Raw genomic sequence first — 22,670 nt, forward strand, 5'->3', positions numbered from 1 at the left:
AGAATGGGAGTTCAAAATTTAACATATTAGGAATTTATATCCCCTGCAAACGAAGTGTCTAGGCCGGGGGGAGGGGGATTAGGAATCATATTGTCCATTTGTCTGTCCATTTGTTTAGCTGCCCATCTGTCCCTCCAAGTTTGCCCAGGCTATGACTTTTTTGGATGAACTGGAAGCTCATACTTGGTACAAAGATTGCCAATGATCCTAGGGTGTGTCATGGTCTTGATCCAAGGTCATTCCGGCAAATTCAGGGTCACTGGAGAAAGAATAAATGTTTTGTCCGAGCCATTTATTTGTAATTGAGAATCACTGGAAGCTCATACTTGATACAGAGATTGCTTGTGACAAAAAGGTTTGCTTCGACTTTGACAAAGAAAATTGAATGACTGCGATCTAGGCTGTTAAGTTCGCACTTGGTACAAAGATTGATTATGGTCCGCCGGTTTTTAGATGACTTTAAATAAGGTTATTTCAGCAAATTCAGGGTCACTGGCAAAAAAAGTTGTAAAATGCCTGTCTGGGATATGAATTTCTAAGGGGGAATCACTAGAATCTCTTTCTTAAAACAGAGGTTGTTTGAGATTGAGGGTTTGTCTTGACAGCGACCCAAGGTTATTCCGTCAAGTTCAAGGATACTGACAGAAAAATATTAATTTCTATTTCATGCTATGATTTAGTAATAGAAAATCATTGGAAGCTCATACTTGAAACAGAGATTGCTTATGAACGGAGGCTGTGTCATGACCTTGATCAAAGGTCTTTCGGGCAAGTTCAAGGTCACTTGCAGAGAAATAAAAAAACGTCCAGGCATAATTTTATTATTGTTTTTTTCTCCTACCGATTTTGTGCACGCGAGTTCTCGGAAACAGGTTGTTTGATTTTCAGGAAACTTTCAGGTCTGGAAGAAAATAAAAAAATCTAGATTTTTTTTTTTTGATGTCACTTCCTGTCCGGAGATTTCTGATATTAAGTGATTTTTAGAGGGTCACATTGTCCACTCATTTTCTAAAAAAACACTTAAAATAGGAACTTGATATTTTCAGCAATGATAGAGCAATGTTCATAAATATGTACTACTTGTTCATTTTTCCCGGAAGTGCCGCACTGTAACGCTTGGTATGCTCTGAAAATAGTCTTATTTAGAATATCAAAATTTTTAGCATTCAAGAATATCTCTTTACTTGTAAATATTTTGTTAAAACATATAGAACAAAAGTTGTGCAGAATGGCAAGCTCTTTCATTTGATATCAACAATTAGGGGCTGACCCCTAAAATAAGAGATCTACAGGGGCTGAAAGTGTTTTCTCAATGCCTCAAAAATTATTGAGAATTTGTGATACATCAAAGAAGCAAAATTGTTCATATTGACAAGTAGAAGTGAATAAGATTGTGGAAAGTCGTCAAATGACGTCACTTCCGGCCAAAACAGAAGTAGTCAGAAAATGCATATTTTTGCAGTTTTCAACATGTTATTGGTTAATTTATGTAACCAGAAGCGTCCAACCAAATTTATCATCCCTCAACATCACTTCCAGTCAAACCGGAAGTAGCCAGAAATTGCTTATTTTGCAGGTTTTGATGCAAAATTGTAATTTTAAAGTCACTGGAGAAATCTTAACTCATTCCTTTCTCATGTTGACGTCACTTCCGGCCAAAACAGGATGGAAGACCTACTCGTTGCTTTGCAACGAACTTTGCTCTAGTTAAGGTCTTCCGTCTTTAAAATGTAATAAACCGGGATTATTGCATTTTGCGTTATTACATTTTGTGTCGATATCAAAGCAGAATGTAATAAAGCAAAATGCAACAACACACTTTTTAGGATTATAACATTTTGTGTTATTACATTTTGCATCGAGATCCAAGCAAAATGTAATAATGCAAAATGTAATAATGCGATTTTTGGATTATTACATTTTCCATTGTTACATTTTGCGTTGAGATTAAGCAAAATGTGACAACGCAAAATGTAATAACACATTTTTTGATCAGTCAGGTTGAGAATAATTTTCAATTGAATAGTGGATGAAGAAAATAAACGGAAAGAAAATAAAACAAAAGGAAAAATAAACATATGTTTATTCTTACATTAGATCTGTTTTCATCATATATTGATTTCATTAGCCATTAAAAATCAGTTGATATTCAAATCATAGGTGTTGCAAAATAGAAACGTGTGCACACGTGTGTGTGTGTGGGGGGGGGGGGGGGAGTATTTCATTGATCCGTGTGTCAGTTTGCTTTTGCTTTTTCATAGGCACGAAATTTACAAAAGAAATATACATGTATTTATTTTTACTCGCAAGTGTAAATATAGCGGGAAGGGGGTTTCTTGCCAATTAAGATATCACACTGTTTTACAAATCATGTGCATTACAGACCAGCAAAAATAAAATTCTCTCTCTTTCTCCAATAACAAAATGGATTATTTCTGCATACGCATAACAATACAATGATCAACATACCAAGTAACCCCTATCCTCCGCTTCACCTCACCAGACACACACACACACACATGCACTTCTAATTTGCCAACCAAAGTACACATGCACATTGTACATCCATATCAAGAGCTTTTAATGGACCCATGGTCAATCTTTGGTAATCAAGAATGTCAGTAATGGATATATAATACAGACTGATTTATAAACAGACATGTCAATCAAAGTTAAGTTAATGTTTTATAAGTATTCAATAAAAATGTTCGAGTTAGAGTTCAAAAATATACTACTAGATTTTGTAATGTCCATTAAAGACGTAACGTTTGTCTAATAATTATAGGTCTGTCTGTTTAGTTTATCGAGTTTCCCCACTGTTATATGTTTAAATCAATTTTGTGATGTTTTGTGTTGAAAACAATACAAAAAAATAATTATATTTGTTTAATTACATTTTGTTTTACTACATTTTGCATTGTCCTCAACGCAAAAAATAAGTAACGCAAAAAATAACAACCAAAAAGTGCATTATTACATTTTGCGTTTATTCCAATGCAAAATGTAATAATGCAAAATGTAATAAATCAAAACATGTTATTACATTTTGCGTTATTACATTTTGCGTTGATCCCGACACAAAATGTAATAACACAAAATGTAACAATCCAAGTTTATTTCATTTTGCGTTGTTATTACATTTCACGTTGTAACACACACTATACTTAATTACATTCTAAATTTCTTCCTGGTTTGTTGAAAAGTAAGAATATTAAGTTATAGCCTTTAAGTGTCAGTTGATCAAATTAAAGCACATGTGCATGACTGTGTTTCAGGAATTCTCATTTTTTGTGAAATCACTGAATTTTCATGATGCTTGATTTTTTTTTTTTTTTTGTTCTCTAGATAAGAAGAAACCCACAATTTCATGCCCTCCACTAAATATACAGTAAAACTTGTTGAATCTGGATGTTGTGCATTCCGGCATGTTGTTCAGTCCAGCGTGATATTTTAGTCCCTTGAATTTTCTTTATAATTTATGTTTAATGAATGTTGTTCAATCCAGATCTTGCCTATTCTGTAATCCGGCCGCTACTTAAAGAACTCACAGCTCATAATTAGTACAAATTATCTCCTCTAATCCGCCAACTGACAACATTAACTGCAGAGTTTCCAAAAACCAAATATATCTATCAATCATTAGGACTGATGACTTAATGTGTTCTACCAGTCCGAAGCAAATTCTATCAGTCCGAATAAATTTCATGATGTAATTCAAAAGAAAATGGCATTGGTTTATAGTACTCAAATTGAGTGTGTAAATCTTTCCACAGATCATTACAACACCGACTGTAAGACCACGAGTAAAAATGTTTGGGGGGGGGGGGAACAACTAATATTGTTGAAAAAGTCAGGGTCTTAAGGTCATTCTTTTTAAAATTAAAAGTTTAATTCTCACTTGTAAAATTAAATAATATATAAATTAATAATTATGATAGAAAATAAAATGAATTTAATTAAATAAATTATCTTTCTGGGCATTGCACTAGCTCATCTAAACTGAAGCGAAAATCTTTTTTTTTTCATTTTTAATCATTAAATACATAGGAACTATATTGTATGTAAATCACATAACACTGCACATACAGATGAATGGAGGAAATTCGGATTAGAAAAAAAAAGGATCGTTTTTGGAAGTAAATAAGTCAGGTAGTATTGCAAAATGGATAAGATTAATAGGGAGATTTACAAACAATACGAGCATGCTGCCTGGGAATTTTTCACTTATTGGGGAATTTAATCGCAAAGAATGAGTGAAAATACCAGTAGTGCTTTTCATGTATCACACTGGCAGTTTTAACTTTTACTAACCCAAGGGGCGATCTTCGTGCAGAAAACTACTAGACCCCAAAAAATGGTAGCCCCGGGTGTCGAGCGATGCTAATTGCACACCCCTCACAACAATCGATCACATGGAGCGGTAATATAGCAAATTGCATTGGACATTTCGATTTTCTATCGGTTTTGCTGGTAGGACTGATGGTTTTCAGAAACTCTGAAGTGTTGAAATCAAACATAGGTAATCAGACACTACAGAGCTCACCGCAACAAATGTCTTTAAGTAAGTCAAAGTCCCAAACTAATAATTTAGTAGTGTGCATCACTAGATGTAACATTTATGCAATTTTGGTCTGACAGGGCTTGCAGTTACTTGGGAATGGACTTACCTGAAAACTTTAAACTTAGTCACTCATCAAGAAAATTTAAGTCATATCCAGTATCTGAAGCAAGTTTGAGAGTGTTCACCCTGTGATGCATAATCCATGCAAGTTTGGTTCAGATAGCCCTTATAGTTTACTTTAGGCTGTCCAAAGTTAATTCTACGTTTAACGTCACCTACAAAATTCAAAACATACGAGGGAGGGAGGAAAAATATAAACAAACAACAAGAGGCCCAAGGTCCTTAACAGTCACCTGAGGATAATGCAACACTGTGCAGGATCCATAGAAGCTTAAAACAAAATTAAGTGATAGACGAAGCAACGTTGCCCAAGAATTCCAAAAATCTGATATAAATACCCTTGCTAAGTGTAACATGCAGGATCCGAATGATCTCCTAGGGATCACACTTGGTTTTTCCATGCCTTAAAGGGATGATAATGAACACTTGCCTATTGTATCAGGTTATCAATATATGTCACTTGCCTAGTGCTACAATTCAGTACACAGAAACCTGGCTATATAATCACTATTTGCAACTTGTCACTAATTACAAGAAGTCACCCTGGCTCTCTGTGATTCTTTGTTCACTTTGATAAAGTATAATTAAAAACAACTTTATCCATGCAGTCTCTGTCCAGTGTACAATTTCAACTTTTCCTAAATATATAAATAATCTTTATGTCAATCTTTATATTGCTTTCCAGGCAAGAATAAGACTCAAGAATCTTTGCTCATTTAAACCAAACATTCATTTTGATTTTGTTTCTATATGTATAACATTCTTTCTTGTATTCTCAATCAATCAAATAACCCGTTAATTAAATTATATACAAGAATTTCTTGATAAACACAATCTAGCAAAGGGGACTAACTCTCATTTGCTTCACTTATTAGAATTGTGTACTCTGTTTGCCTCCTAGATACCCAGGAGCAAAGAAAAGGCACATTTACTTATAATAATATTTAATACATTTACATTGATATTATTGCATTGGGTTTGTTTGCTAAGTACTCAGAGGCAGAAAAGAAGATTGTCAAAGCATTAATACTTTTTTGCTAGTTAATCAATAGAGCCCCACCAAAGCACCAGAACTCCTGACCAAAGGGCCAAAAATTCACAATTTTGGAAAAGACGCTCTTCCTCGTCATAACTATGTACTGAGTTCATCGGCTTAATACTTAGGAGCAGACAAGATTTTTAATAGAGCCCTGCCCTAACACCAGAACCCCTGACCCTGAGGCCATAAAATTCAAAACTTTGGAAGAGGCACCTTTCCTCATCATAACTAAGCATATTGTTTGTTTGATTAAAACCCAGAAACAGAGAAGAAGATTTTTGAAGAATTATTGCATTGTTTTCACTGTAAAATCATTAGAGCCCCGCCCTAACACCAGAACCCCTGACCCTGGGGCCATGAAATTCACAAGTTTAGAAGAGGCACCTTTCCTCATCATAACTATGCATATTGTACCCAGAAGCAGAGGAGAAGATTTTTAAAGAATTAATGCATTTTCACTATATAATCATTAAAGCCCTGCCCTTACACCAGAACCCCTGATCCTGGGGCCATGAAATTCACAAGTTTAGAAGAGGCACCTTTCCTCATCATAACTATGCATATTGTACTCAGAAGCAGAGGAGAAGATTTTTAAAGAATTAATGTATTTTCACTATAAAATCATTAGAGCCCTGCCCTAACACCAGAACCCCTGACCCTGAGGCCATGAAATTCAAAATTTTGGATGAGGCACCTTTCCTCATCATAACTATGTATATTGTTTGTTTGATTAAAACCCAGAAGAAGAGAAGAAGATTTTTGAAGAATTAATGCATTTCCACTATAAAATCATTAGAGCCCCACCCTAACACCAGAACACCTGACCCTGAGGCCATGAAATTCACAATTTTGGAAGGTGCACCTTTCGTCATCATAACTATGCATATTGTTTATTTGATCAAAACCCAGAATCGTAACTATGTTCTTAGTTCATTGGCTTAATACCCAGGAGCAGAGGAGAAGATTTTTAAAGAATTAATGCATTTTCTCTATATAATCATGAGAGCCCCGTCCTAACATAAGAACCCCTGACCCTGGGGCCATGAAATTCACAAGTTTAGAAGAGGCTCCTTTCCTCATCATAACTATGCATATTGTACCCAGGAGCAGAGGAGAAGATTTTTGAAGAATTAAAGCACTTTCACTATATAATCAACAGAGTCCTGCCCTAACACCAGAACCCCTGACCCAGGGGCCATGAAATTCACAAGTTTAGAAGAGGCAATCTTCCTCATCATAACTATGTACTTAGTTCATCTGCATAATACCCAGGAGCAGAGGAGAATATTTTTTAAGAAATAATGCATTTCCAATATATACTGAACAGAACCCCTGACCTTGGCACCATAAATTTCACAATTTTGGTAGAGGGCTCAATGCTTACTGCCAACAGAGTGTCTGCTTGATGTCCAAAAGTAAAGAAGATTTTTAAAGATTGCATTAATTTTAGTGGTTTTGGTCCCACTCCTCAGGCCCCAGGGTGGTAGGGACCATGAAATTCACAATTATTGTTCCCCTTCACCCATTGGTGCCATATGTCAAAACTGGTTGAAACAGGTTGAGCGGTTTCAGAGAAGAAGCTGAAAATGTTTAAATGTTAACACACAACACACGAAAAAAGATAGTGACAATAGGTCACCTGAGTAAACTCAGGTGACCTAAAATTTTAGACAAATGTTTATATATTCAAATTAACATATTAAGTACATAAAAAGAACACTTGTTGTGTAAAAAGAGCATAAGTTTGATTTTCAAGGCTAAGTCAGTTTTGCATTTCCCAAGTAAAATGTTTTTTCCTAAGTATGCACCCTTTTTTGAGCACACAAAGTAGACTGGATGCGCAGAAGGGTGGCTTGCAACTAGGTCTAAATGTATGTCCATTGGATTTATATCAAGCCATACATGGTACACTATAGGAAACTGCTTTTTCTTGTGGAAATTATTGACCGGTATCTACAATTAAAATTATGACAATATTTATTACATTCTTTTAATGAAATATCTTAAAATTAAACATACTGTAAACCAACTATTATTCGCGTCGTCTTTTATTCGTGATTCGTCAGTTTGAAATCGATCCACGATGATTAATTTTCACGACTGAGGAAACATTCTCTACAAATACAAAGCAAAATAAATGATTCGTGGCGATTAATATTCGCGAGTTAATGTAAGTCGTGAAACTCGCGAATATTTCTTGCACGGGAATAAAAGTTGGTTTACAGTATGCTATTTCTCTGTTATTTATATTGTATTAGTCTAGCATTTGGTTTTGAAAGAGAAATTACAATATTTGGTGTACCATGGCTGTTAGATTAGTTTACCTGACATCCACACACACAAGACTGGGTCGTTGGAATACATCCTCCACTCTCATTCCTTCCTCTTTTACTTGAAAGCCCTCATCTTCTGTATTAAAGCTTCTTCCTGCTAAAACATCCGTGTCTAATATTTTCATAACTTTAATTGTAAGAACATGAATACTATGTGTATAATACATCAACTTGCTTCTCCTTTTAATTTTTATAACAATACATGTATTTTCTGATGAAACTACATTGTATTAAATAAAATTAAAGTGATATATCTCAATGTATATTGTAAAATCGCGGTTTTCAGCACTCTACACTGAATGAAAATCTTTGCAATATTCTCTCCAATACATTGAATGGTTCAGCAAAAATATGACGAACTAAGAGTCTGTAATCTGACTCCTGACATAAAACACTCACCAAACATTTTCATTAACCTCAATTTTAAAAAATCCATGTTTTATTTTATGATTGCATGCTGTTTACATCACCAGTTTCTTCTTATAACATACCGACTGCATCATCATTTCACAGCACACTTTCTTTCACTACAGGATGCAAAACTATGTCGCTAAATGTAAAACCAAACCGGAAAGACACTTAAAATTCCGAATTGTTTCTTTTTTCCAAACACGAATTTCTCTTACACCTACGCGCGCGGGAGATGTTAAACGTCAAATCAACTTTGGACAGCCTTAAGCTGGTCACTCATCTGGAAAATGTAGGTCAGATACAGCATCCGAAGCAAGTCCAATAATCTGCATCCTTAGATATATCATCCATGCAAGTTTGATCAATATAGGGCCCATAGTACTTGGAAATGAGACCTGCTCAAAAACTTTAACCTGGTCACTCGTCCAGAAAATGTAGGTCAGATCCAGCATCCGAAGCAGGTGTGGTAGTGTGCATTCTTAGATGTATCATCCATGCAAGTTTGGTCAATAGGGCTTATAGTTACTAGGAAATGAGACCTGCTCCAAAAACTTTAACCTGCTCCAAGAACTTAACCTGGTCATTCTTCAGCTGAAATTGCAGCATCTGAAACCTTGACTGGTAAAATGAAACATACTAGAAGAATCCTCCATGCAACTCTGATTAATATAGGACATAAAAGTACTTGAAAAGAAATCAGCTCCAAAAACTTTAACCTGGGACGCCAACACAGACACCAAGGATATTACATAAGCTCCCCCAACTTCATTGAGGTGAGCTAAAAACTAGTACTAAAAAGAATTATTTATCTATAAAGTTAATTTTACTTGTCTATCAAGTCTTACTGAAATCAGATTGAAGCTAGAGGAGGTGGAATAACGCAGATATTTCTATTATTATAAACCATGGCAACACTGTTTGTTGTGATCAAAAACTAATAAACACATTTATTTATCTAAGTGTAGTTGAATATACAGAATTATGTATCTAAGTGTAGACTACTTGTGTACCAAGTCTTATTAAAATTGAACAAAACTATATTTTCTGTACATTCATTTCCAATTTATTTGCCCAAAAAATTTTGACAGGACACAAGGAACACTTCTTTAAAGCTTCAAAAAGATTGGTTTAAAAGTTACTGAGAAAGATGAAATTTAAAAAATTCCACTTTTTGTCAGTTTCTAAGGCAACAGTGGCCATTTTGAAACTTTTGAATAAAAATTGCACATCTTTAGTTGGTGATCATTACAGCAATAAAGATTCATCAAGATTGACCAAGCCATCTTTGAGAAATTGTATGGAGAGCGTTATTGGCCGAACAATAGCAATATGTCTCCCTGACTTCATTCAGGGTGACATAATAAAGGTAAAATAGAAACATAAATAAGAAACAGAAGAATCACTATAAGGTCTTCCCTGAAAACGAAGACCTTAATAAGAAGAAGTAGAAATCTGACAAAAACATATATCTCCCCTTTGCGAGGGAGACATAATAAAGTGCATTAAACATGGTGTAGCAGATTCTATACTGATGGTGTATATAGTAAAATATTGACAATGGACCAAATTTTTGCAACTTGTCATGACAACGGATGTAATTTGAATTATAGCAAAATTTTCAGTTTTACTTTGCTTTGATTTTTATGTCAGAAACTTATAATACTTCAAAATATTATCTGCACCTTGTGTTGGTTATTGTTTATTGCAAAAAAGAACAAGAGGCCCTATGGGCCAAAATGCTCACCTGAGTAATTTTGGCCCTGCTGTTCTTCACCAGATTCTCCCCCTTGTAATACGTATTGTGGCCCCACCCTACCCTTGGGGGTCATAATTTAATCAATGTAGAATCTACACTATCCCAGGATGCTTCCATATAAGTTTCAGCTTTTGTGGCCCAATGGTTCTTGAGAACAAAATTTTTAAAGATTTTTTCCTGTATATTTCAATGTAAAACTTTGATTCCCCATTGTGGCCCCACTCTACCCCCGGGGTCATGATTCGAATAACTTAGAATCTACACTACCCAAGAATGCTTTCATATAAGTTTCAGCTTTTCTGGCCTAGTAGTTCTTGAGAAGAAGATTTTTAAAGATTTTTTTCTTTACATTTCAATGTAAAAATTTGATTCCCTACTGTGGCCCCATCCCACCCTGGGGGGGGGGGGGATGTTATAATTTGAACAATTTAGAATCTACACTACCCCAGGATGCTTCTGTACAAGTTTCAGCTTTTTTGGCCCAGTGGTTCTTGATAAGGATATTATAATGACACCACCCTATTTTTGTTTTTTCTTTATTATCTCCCCTTTTAAGGTGGCTTGGCCCTTCATGTAACAATTTAAACTTCCCTTCACCCAAGGATGCTTTGTACCAACTTTGGTTAAAATTGGCCCAGTGGTTCTTGAGAAGAAGTTGAAAATGTGAAAAGATGGACAGATGGATGGACAGCTAGACAGACAATGGACAACAGGTGATCAAAAAAGGTCACTTGAGCTTTCAGCTCAGGTGAGCTAAAAATATTTTCCCTTCAAAGAAAAATCAAGCAAATCAAAGTATGTTTTAAGCAGGGTGATATATTGCCAAGGCAAACTACTCTAATATAACCTGAGATTATTAAATGCAGCAACAAAAATAATGTCCATTTTGTTCCCCATAGCAATCTGAGAGATTGTAACTAAATAACTCACTTGAAAATGAAACTAGAAGTACTGTGAGCACAAACCTCTCAAAATGAATACTAGTGTGCCAATTTATGAGTGTATTTTTACAAATAGGTACATACCTCTAATTATTTTTAGAATCAGTAGGAGAAGAAAGTAATGCAGAAAAAATTACAAGTTCCTTAATTTGTAGACCTGAATTAAAAATACTGTGATAAGGTATTAAACTGAGCCTCATACTTGTTGATAAGGAGTATGTTCCCTTGCAAAAAAGCTTGGCAGATGTAATTTATCAAGAAGATCAGCAGAATTATTTTATGTATTATAACACCAGTGAGAAGTCTTGAAATCCCCTACTTTCACTTTCATTTTCAGAGGTTAACACAGACAGACACATTTTGCCGGGAAACGAATCCGACATGCCACCTCGAGATTTTAACCAAGGAAAGACAACTTGATGTGCTTTGATTTGAGGGGTCACTCGATGCTGAACGAAAATTAGGGACATTGCTATGTGAAGAAACATTAACATTGCCGCCTATGGGAAAACAATTAGTGGGCTGTACCCAAAAATGATTCTACATGTACATATATGTCATGTGATTGTACTTATTACATGTTTATATTTGATGCTAATTTTATATGCCTATATATGATTGTAAATATGTGTTGATGCAGGACCACAATGAAAACTAGCTTTATGCTAATTGTGTAATCCTGGATAAATAAAAGTAATTATTTTTTATTATTATTATTATTACTGTTCGCTATCTCAGTATTTCATCCCCCCCCCCCCTTCCAATGAGTATAATGGCAAAATGCATTTTTATACCCCCGCTCCGAAGGAGAGGGGGGTATACTGTTTTACCCTTGTGTGTCTGTCTGTCTGTCTGTCTGTGTGTCTGTTTGTCTGTAACAAATTTTGGTCGCAGTTTTCTCAGCAACTACTCATTGCAGATGCTTGAAATTTTAGCACAATCTTTGTTTAGGCATGCCATATGGTGGGATTCATTTTTGTACGAATTCGATGTCAACTTCCTGTTTATCCGTGCGCCTGTCCATGCCATACATAACAAATTTTGGTCGCAGTTTTCTCAGCAACTACTCAACGCAGATGCTTGAAATTTTAGCACAATCTTTGTTTAGGCATGCCATATGGTGGGATTCATTTTTGTACGAATTCGATATCAACTTCCTGCTTATCAGTGCGTCTGTCCGTACCATACATAACAAATTTTGGTCGTAGTTTTCTCAGCAACTACTCATCGCAGATGCTTGAAATTTTAGCACAATCTTTGTTTAGGCATGCCATATGGTGGGATTCATTTTTGTACGAATCTGATGTCAACTTCCTGTTTATCCGTGCGTCTGTCCATACCATACATAACAAATTTTGGTCGTAGTTTTTTCAGCAACTACTCATCCCAGGTGCTTGAAATTTTAACACACTCTTTGTTTAGGCATGCCATACGTTGGGATTCAACATTTTTCTACAAATCCGATGTCAACTTCCTGTTTATTCGTGTGTCTGTCCGTACCATACATAACAAATTTTGGTCGTAGTTTTCTCAGCAAATACTCATGGCAGATGCTTGAAATTTTAGCACAATATTTGTTTAGGCATGCCATATAATGGGATTCATTTTTTACAAATCCGATGTCAATTTCTTGATTATCACTGTGTTTGTCCGTAACTGAACTTGATCGAGTATTAACATCAGAGCGGGGGTATTATTAGTGAGCATTGGCTCACAGACTTCTTGTTTGTTATGGGAAATCCCAAATATTCAGCGGTGTAGAAGGAGTATGTGACAGTACAAATTGTCCTTTTGCACATATTGTTGTCAGCGACAATACGTACCTACCTTCAACTGCACATATTGTCGTCCATTGTTAATATTGGTACATATTGTCACCGGCAACAATATGTACGGAGACAAGCCATTTTTTCTTCCTGTGTAATGGATGACAAAATGTACAGTCAGGCATTGCCACAGTCTGTCGTTGGCGACAATATGTACCATGAACATTTGTACATTTTGTCATCCATATACATGAATTGTGTTGAAGAATATTTACTAAGGTCATGAAGAGAGAGAGAGAGAGAGATTGATACACACAGAAAAACACAGACAGGCAGAAGGATAGACAAAGTGTCTGGCAGAAAAATAAGTGAACATTTCTGATCACAGCCCTCCACCAGCAAGTGTTGGCTTCTCAATATGAGTGAAAAATTTTTGAGAGGGATGTAAAAACAACAAACAAACAAAAACAAAATCAATTTTGTTCAAATCATGACCCCTAGGGGTAGGATGAGGCCACAATGGGTGGTCAAAGTTTTACATAGGAATATATACAGAAAATCTTTAAAGATCTTCTCAAAAACCAAAGGTGGATCTAGCACTGGCGCAAAACCCCAACCTTTTTCTTTCTTTTCTTTTGGCTTTTTTAAATTCTGTTTGTTTACCTTGTATATACTGTCAATTTAGTCCACAGGTAAAATTTCATAATTAAATAATTTACTTAACATATACAGTAACACACCTTCACTCACAATTGACCTTTTTTGCTTGTCAAAAAAATAAAATATCTGAACTGCAACCCCCACCCCAGTTCTGAAATTTCTGGATCCACCACTGAGAACAGCAGTAGGCTAGTGATTAAATGATTACTAATGTTTATATGAAATATCCTCAGGAAGTGTAAATTCAAGTATCTTCAAATCATGACCCCAGGCCTAAAATGGAGTCGCTATGGGTGATCATAGTTTTACATAGCAATATATAGGAAAATTCTTTAAAAAATTCTTCTCATAAACAGTGATTTCTCATAAAAATGATACTGTATGGAAGCATTGTCATGCGAAATTTATTGATGGACGACAATATGTACTTGACGACAAATGTACCGTCACAAACATGCTGCATAAAACAGCATACGAGACAAAACTGTGTGATTTACGCACCAATAACATTCACAAAACTACCAAAAGACAACAACAAAATCTTTAAGCAACAATATCTGTGCAACAAAATGTGCAGAGACGGTAAGGCACATAATGTCACCAGCAACAATATGTACATGTGCAAGTTTTCAGCCAGTGACAATATGTACCGATGGATGACAGTTTGTGCAGTGAGGGTAGGTACATATTGTTGCTGACGACAATATGTACAAAACGACAAAATGCACCACCACAGGAGTAGCAGAGAAGTGAGGAAGACCCTCAATATTATAGAAAGAATGGCATTGTGAGAAACCCCAAATATCTGTCCTATGAAATTGTAAAATAGAAGGTGCACAATGGCATTATGTAATAATGATTCTGTGAGAGTCTCATTAAATTCTATTTAGTGATATAGGAGGAGTTGCAGACATTTGGGCAGACACCCCATCACTATATCACTATACTGCTTTTCAAGCTGGGGGGATGAATAAAACTAATTATTAGTTTTCTAAAGTTATCACACAGGATGATCATCATCATAATCTCACCTACGTGGGCATGACAATGAACCAATCTTAGTGCTTAACTTCAAAGGTCTTTGACAACAGTGCAGTACTGTAAAGGAACTCAATAAGTTCCTGTTCATGTCTTTCAGTCATTACATCATTCTTTCTTACCTAGTAGAACAATAATTTCTTTCACAGACACTGATTTTTCTGAACCCCTTTCCCATTTTAAAAACAAGCAAATGTATATTTTTAAAAAAGTTTGCTTTAAATTTATATTTTATTGATAATCACAAATAGCATTAAGGAAGCAGAAGCTAATGAAAGCATGACTTCCTACCTTACAATATTGATAAATCTTTATCATAACAAACCTTTCAACCTTACAGAGATTCCTTTTAGCTCAATCATATAAATTACATTTGCCCATTTCTAACACTTGTACCTCATATTGTAACTTGTTGTTCCAAGCTCAGAACCAAGGCCTGAGAGAGATCCATCAAAGTCTGCAGCCAAGGAATCATTGATGTCCCAGCTGGTTATGGTGGGAACATGATGAGACATTTTCGAACGTTTGTTTCCTTGGGTGACCACATCATTCAAAGACCATCCAAATGACATTGGTATCTAAATGATGAAATATAATTCACAAGTCAGGAAAGAGAACGAGTGCACTAATGGGCCCTGTTAAAATGGTAAAAAAAAGAATAATCAAATTTAGCATAATTTTTCATCTCAGATCATTAATTGATATCTAAACCATGAGAATCAACAAAGAGCTAATGCATAAAATGGCCCTGTAGTTATACCAATTTATTGACTAACACCTATGTTCCATTTTAAACATCAAGATAAAGTAGAGACTTAGTGCTTTCATTTCCTATTAAAATTTTCTCCTTAAAGTCCAGGTCTTGGAAAACAAGCTTTATGGAATTGCATAGTTCTTGAAATTTAAGGAAAACAGGTATATTTAAGTACTTTCAGAGAAGAAAAATAATATGAGTGCACCCTGTGATCTAAAAAATAAAACAGGTTTTGTAATCCTCAGAACCAGTTCTATCAGTAAATAATTGCATATTTTAGATCAGAGATTGCGCTCTATATTAAATATCGAAAAATAGTTTTAAAAATTGGCTGTTTTTGTAGAATTGTTCAGGATATGAGGAAAATGACACATTTCATGATGTCATAATGCATTGACTAGCCAGAAAATTATGTCATTTTTGGTAGATTCGCAATTGCCAAATGTCTAAATGAAATTTAATGCATTGAAAACTAAAACTTAGCAGTTTCAGTTTTTCAGAAATTTTGAAAGGGCCAAAAAAAGGCTCTAAGTGAACCTTGTTCTTTATTGCTGAAACTCATGAATATACAAAGAGCAAAGCCATACAATGTGGTACTGGGGTCAGCCGACATTCGTGTTTTCTAAAGTAAATTGAGGACGGTCATCCATTTCAATGCTTTTGTTTACTGTCAGCCTAACGTTGTACAAACTTGTGCGAATGACAGAAGATGCATTATACATTTATAAAACTTGTGTGACAGTAGGAAATTTGTACAAGATTAGGCTGGTACTTAAAATATTAAAAATGTATGAAAAGTTCAATGTTTTTCTATAGCAAAGTAAAAGCTATTTACCTGTATGACCTTTGTTGAACCCACCTGTGGAATAAATTATTTGAAATAGTCATGTGAGTTCTACCCAGGTAAACATTCCTCAAAGGTACTCACTGTAAAAATAGCCATCAGTGATTTTTCTACACCCATTTTAGGTCCGAATATCGGCACTTTCCCCTATCAAAAATTACCGATTTTTTCCCAATCTCAGTTGCTTTTTTCCCAAAATAAAACCATTGTTTTTTTTTTTTGTTATATTGAATTTTTTATAATTTACAACTTATCTAAAATGGAACGCTATTGTTTTCGGTCATTCAGACTCTTAAAACAATAGTGAGGAAGAGAAGATTATTTTGTGCGTTTACAAGACAATTAGAAAAACACAAGAATCATGTCAAACATCAAACTTGTGTGTAAATACATCATAAGAAAGTGTAAGATGCATGTGAACCAGTGAAACATAGGTTTATTTGTAAATCCAAGTACTAGTTGTTCTACAACAAGCATCCCTGATTCTATGGATCTACACCTGGCAGATGCAACTAATATTGCAGGGTAATTGCAGCAATATGATCAGGGGATCAGGGCAATATTTAGAAAGCTTTAATAATGAGTTATAAAAAAAAAATGATTTGTTATAAATCATGTCAGATTATTCCATCATGATCTTCAATGGCTATTATGAGTAGGATTTTCTCTTATGTTTATCTTTATGGCAAAAAAAAAAAACAAAGATGGAAATATAGGATGGTCAACATGACAACTTTCAAAGATTAAAAAAAAAGTTAAAAATGAACAACTGTGTCTAATTTGTCATTTTGAAGTAAATATTTTGAATAAATGATGTTACATTTACTTATATATTTTATTTTACTTAATTTCAATCTTATTGATTTTTCCCAATTTGACACAAATGTTGATGATTTTTCCCAAGTGTAAAGGCCCAGGCCCCTTTTAAAAAAGGTAGAAATATCACTGGCCATGTTTTATATCATTCGCCAAAGTCGTGTTGCTTAGAGATTTCTGTATGTATTTGGTTTTAGGAACAACGGGAGGGTAAAGAGAATTTAGTGTCATTTAAGATGTCATCATACATAAAAGTGTCCAATATTTTTAGCATTCATGAAAGACAATAGTGCCGGTATATATTGAAATCCATAATATTAATAAACAAGTACAAAACATTACATGCATGTATGTATATTTTATATCAGGATAACCCATTAAAGCTTCAGAGCTTGTTTCCAATTGGGTTCTTAAAAATGCAGATGGAAGGAAAAAAATTAATCAACAATTAAAGTTAATTATTACAAGGCTAAATGAAAATGAAGTGCAAAATCTTTAACTCAATGTTACTTATATATTCAGCTTTCAAATAACATTGATAACAAAAAAAATCTAATAATGATTTTAAACTACAGTACAGCAAGACACTTCACACCTAAATGCCCTTTGCAATTAATAATTATAAGAAACTAATGTTAATATTTACTCTATTATTTCAAAGGCAAGCGTGTAAAATTCTTAGTTTGATCAATGTGGGTATAGGTTGCACAACAGTATTAAATTTTGCTATATATTCTTACCAAAAATGCGCAACTTTGAGTAGGTGGTATTAATTGAAAACAAACTTTTGAGAAGTTTCCTTTTCAGATCTTGTAAAACAATTCTTTATTAAGATTTTAGTACCAAAAAATACGTAGCCATCCAGCAAGGCACGCAAGTTTGTTTCGGTCGAAGTCGAGCAGGTGCTTGAAAATCAAGTCCAGGACCTAATCACTCCACACTCAAATACAGTACATAGAAAAATCAGCACGCCCTAAATTATAATGAATCTAGTCAATACAGGAAGTTTACATATTGTTTTTCATCTCAGAAAAAAATTCAGCTCCAGTCTCGTGTTCAAATGCCCGAATCGGAAGGGAAGATTCAGGAATTATTTTGCGTCAGCCATGATTTGACGTGAACCTCAAGTGAAATACTGTTAGGACACCTATAGGCACTATACAGCTTCATTCGATTTTTTTTCCATAGATAAAATAACACAAGATATATCATTCGGCAAACGCGCCCGTCCATGATCCACCACCAGGTTTACCTAGTTTGTGTCGATTTAAATGTCTCCTCCCCCTTATTTAAATAGACGAAACTCAAATAGGTACAGTACGACTTTTCTGGATTTCAGTTATCTTAAAAATCTCCAATTGTTTAAAATCCAGGCTGATTTCGGTGCTGTTTAACGTGATTTTAAATTAGAAATATCCACCAGTTTTAAACTAGTACGAAAAGACAATGATTTGGTAATATATTCTAAAACAGCACTGAACTAGAACTGTCCAAAAGGGACAAATCCCCCCCCCCCCTGGGTTTTTCAGAGAAGGTACCAAATCAATGTTTTCTAGATGTGAGAGGTGTTCACAATTTGCTTAAACATTTCAGAGTGAAAATTTAATTACAAAGGTGCAGCCTAATATTACATTGAAAAAATAGTTTGCAACTATCTGTCATCTTTGTGAGACATGACACTCTGCAAACTGATTGTTGAAAAAAAAAATATCATAATTAATTATACAAAATCAAATTGATCTTAATACCTTTATATCAAACTCGTTTTAAAAATAAAAGGCTAGTTCCTGAAACTATGTATTTTGACAGACATAAATTACAATTAAGAGACTTAGACAACAGAGGTCTTTATTTCTTTCTGCCCAATTCTCAGGAGATATAGATAAGACCTGCTTGATCAGAGATGCCCTAACAGCTTCCCATACTGAACCCATTAATTATAATCTTTAACTGGATGCATGTCCACTCATTACTCCCAAGGGACAAATGGATTTACACTATCTGCTGTGTAATGTAAAAACTGTTTTAAATACTTTGTGATTTTTTTTTTTTTGGTTTCTAATGAGTAGTTTTAAGCTGTAGTTCACATTTTTGTACAGATGTTCTAGATTCTATGTCTCAAACCTTAGACATGAACCCGAAATGACTAAGTCAATAAAAACTAGAAAATCTGCTATTGCAAGCAATAGTGTATGTCACCCCGAACTGAACCATAAGCTGCAAGATTGTTCCAATGCTTATAAAAGTATTCGTAGAGATACAGAACCTTCACCAATGTTTTCGACTACTTGAGAAGACTTTTCAATCTTTTCATTGCGAAACGATTTGTCGAGCCCTTTAATAAATTACTGCCCCTGAGAGTTTTTGATGTTTACGAATAATGACGAAATTCTCTAAACGATAAGTCATAAAGACATGGGACCAACTGCACTAGATTTTGTGACCTCTGACCTTGAAATTTTTGTGAAGGTCAAAGGTCAAGGTCATTCAAAATATAAGAAAATTAGCTCTTTTTATAGCTCTTTTGTCTTTCAACATATACTATATATCTTTGCATCTTTAATATGTCCTCTTAAAATGAGTTCAAAGATTTCATTCTTGTCCCCCAAGATTGACCCCTTTAGAAGTTATTGCCCCTCGGTGCGAAAAACCTTGTTATCGCTACTCCGACGAAAAGAATAACAATGTTTCAAAAATTTTACACAAAGACTTTTCAGACATAGCCCCCCCCCTTATAAATTATTATATAGTTATTATTACAGATTACAGAAAATTGTTTCAGATCAGGAGAACTCAAACTTGCTTTTACAACATGCATACTAGTATTTATAGGATGAAAAACTTGCAGGAAATGGAAAAACATGTTGGCAAAACTGTATATGAAGAATGATTGATGATGTTATTGGTTCAAATGCTAATACAGTATCTATAAATGATTTTGAAGATAATTTGAAATGTATTTTGATAATATAGTTTTCAGAGACAATAAAAATATAAAAAAAAAATTAAGGGTAATGGAAATTGTCATTCTACAGCCAATTAATAAGTTCACAAAATCTAAACAAGCTTGAAATTCAACCATACTTAAATTTTTCCATTTCCAAGAATCTTCGTTCTTTTTTTACTCAATTAAGAATAAGTGCCCAAAAATTACAGATAGTGGTTGGCGGATATTGTAATCCAATTATTCCAAGGGATGACAGATATTGTATTAACTGTCACAATGTTGTTGAAGGTAAACATCATTTTTTATTTGCATGTCTCTTTATAAACAAATGCGAAGTGAATATTGTACACTTTTAAATAGCGAGCGCACGCTGCTTGTCACTGCAAGCTCTAACGACAACACCTGGGCGATGAGAAAATTCGGACTACTGCACATTCATTCAATAGAATTTTTTTCCGCAGTAATTCTGGACCCACAATACATCGCTTGTTGTTCTCGCTGCTAACTTCGTTCACGCAGTAACAACAACTAAAAATTCACAAAAAATAAACTCATATAAAAACAAAATGGATATTGCATACAGATAGATTAAACATTCTTTGTTAAAATTTTTGTACTTTTCAAACTTTGTTTATGGAAATGCAGCTAACATATGATGTCATGTGACGTCACAGTCTATAGACGTTCCAAATCTCTCACGCATTTTAAAGAGGTGGATCTTAAAATTAAGTGAACTGTAGTATGGAAAGGAGGAATGAGTTAATATACATTGAAAATTCATAAATATATATATAATGAAAAACATATGGCTGAACCCGGGACCCCTGCATTACTAGTCAGGTTCTCTAACCACTGAGCTATACAGGCCGATGTCCTCAGTCCAGCCACAGGGGCTTGCTCCCGGCGTGTAATAATTATTTATTTTAAAAAATCATATACGGTAATACTAAAACAACACAAGGGAGGACGCCATTTTGGACCCCTTCCTCGCTTCAACCTCTGTTTTCGTTATATTTTCCCCTATTTTACTGACTCACCGCCTCAGATCTGTCAAGTAATGATTCTTCTAAGACATAATGCTTAAATTTTCCCCTTGGAGCCTCTACAATACACATTTCAGACTAATAATAATCCAAACTCGCTCTTTAGGACAGTTGATAGGGACAGAAAACGAAAGTAACCTCGGCGTTTTACATTCGAATACGGAATTAGAACGCGGTTTTTTTCAAATTTATAATTAGCAGCTGTGTTAACTAGTAGAAAAAACCCGAGATTTTCGAATGTGTTTTCGTTTTCTGTCCCTATCAACTATCCTAAAGAGCGAGTTTGGATTATTATTAGTCTGAAATGTGTATTGTAGAGGCTCCAAGGGGAAAATTTAAGCATTATGTCCTAGAAGAATCATTACTTGACAGATCCGAGGCAGTGAGTCAGTAAAATACAGGAAAATATAATGAAAACAAAGGTTTAAGCGAGGAAGGGGTCCAAAATGGCGTCCTCCCTTGTGTTGTTTTAGTATTACCGTATATGATTTTTTTTGATAAATAATTATTACACACCGGGAGCAAGTCCCTATGGTCCAGCCTTAATTCCTACAGAACAATACGCTTGCCCTAAAGGTCACACCGTCAACATATTAATGCTTGTATAGGTTAAATCAACAAGAAATATTTTTAACTTCATATGTGATGCATTTAACAGTAGAAAATCTATATATTTGTACATGTATACTGTATGTATGACTTGCACCACATGCAGTTTTTTTGTCAATAAGTAAAATGAAATAAAAAGAAAAATCTTCATTTTTGCACAGTAAATATATCTACATTTGGGATATTATTTCCCAAAAGGCCTATTATATCTCATTTGAACATATTAGTCCGAACATGATTGTGCAACTGTACAATAGATAGTTTTCATATGACATATTTTCTCTTCGAGTTATTTCCCTTGGCCGCCATTTTGGTGGTCAACCTGGTAATTTTTCCTCTTTGTCTTACCAAATTTAAGAGGGTGTAGCAGAAATATTTGGAGGAAAATCTTTATGGAATAAAAATTATGAAAAAAAGGAGGCTTTACCAAATGTATATTTTTTAGAAAAACAATGCTGCCTACCCCACAATGGCCAGTATATAAAGTTAAAGTTGGTTGAATAATGAAGGAATATGAGCATGTTGACCTCCAATATGGCGGTCAAAGGGAAATAACTCTTGATAATTTGGGCCTACTGAAAACTATCTATACATCAGTCCCTCCATTCAGCAGTCTATATATCATACAGATAATAATACATATAATAAACTGATGACAATGCATTCGTTGTAGTAAAAGCAGTAAAAAGTCTTTTAAGTGATAATGTATGCTTACACTGACCTTTTAAATACCAAATAGACAACAGTTTATATTATTTACAGAGGGGAAAAAAGTCCTTCGAGTCAATGCTGCGGTTTCTGGTCAACTTGTAACCTGACCGACTCGTAATCAAGTCAACTCTAACCCAATACCGAATACGTCAACTCGTAAGCAAACGGTAAAAGTCAACAAGTAACCAAGACTCTTGAACATTACAAGTTGACTCCTTCATAGAATGTAATGATAACTTGTAAGTAAATGATACTTTTCAGTTAGGCTATAATATGCACACTAAGATTTGGAAATATTTTGAAAAAAAAAAATTGATTAGT

General features: G+C 34.5%; 1 protein-coding gene across 1 annotated transcript in view; it reads right to left on the reverse strand.

Moving 5' to 3' along the window:
- LOC133185623 (transcription factor CP2-like) overlaps window positions 1–22,436 on the reverse strand; it is a 486,219-nt gene extending 463,783 nt beyond the window's left edge. Inside the window, exons 1-2 of the mRNA XM_061320938.1 lie at window positions 22,360–22,436; window positions 15,022–15,203 (exon numbers count right to left, since the gene is read on the reverse strand). Coding sequence (XP_061176922.1) covers window positions 15,022–15,197 — 176 coding nt within the window. The 5' untranslated portion in view covers window positions 15,198–15,203; window positions 22,360–22,436. The remainder of the gene's footprint in view (window positions 1–15,021; window positions 15,204–22,359) is intronic.
- Window positions 22,437–22,670: the final 234 nt, after the last annotated feature.

The sequence above is a fragment of the Saccostrea echinata genome, unplaced genomic scaffold (genome assembly GCF_033153115.1).
Source record: "Saccostrea echinata isolate AGI-Se365-2 ecotype Australia unplaced genomic scaffold, CSIRO_AGI_Sech_v1 ptg000001l, whole genome shotgun sequence".
In the NCBI taxonomy this organism is placed as follows: Eukaryota; Metazoa; Mollusca; class Bivalvia; order Ostreida; family Ostreidae; genus Saccostrea; species Saccostrea echinata.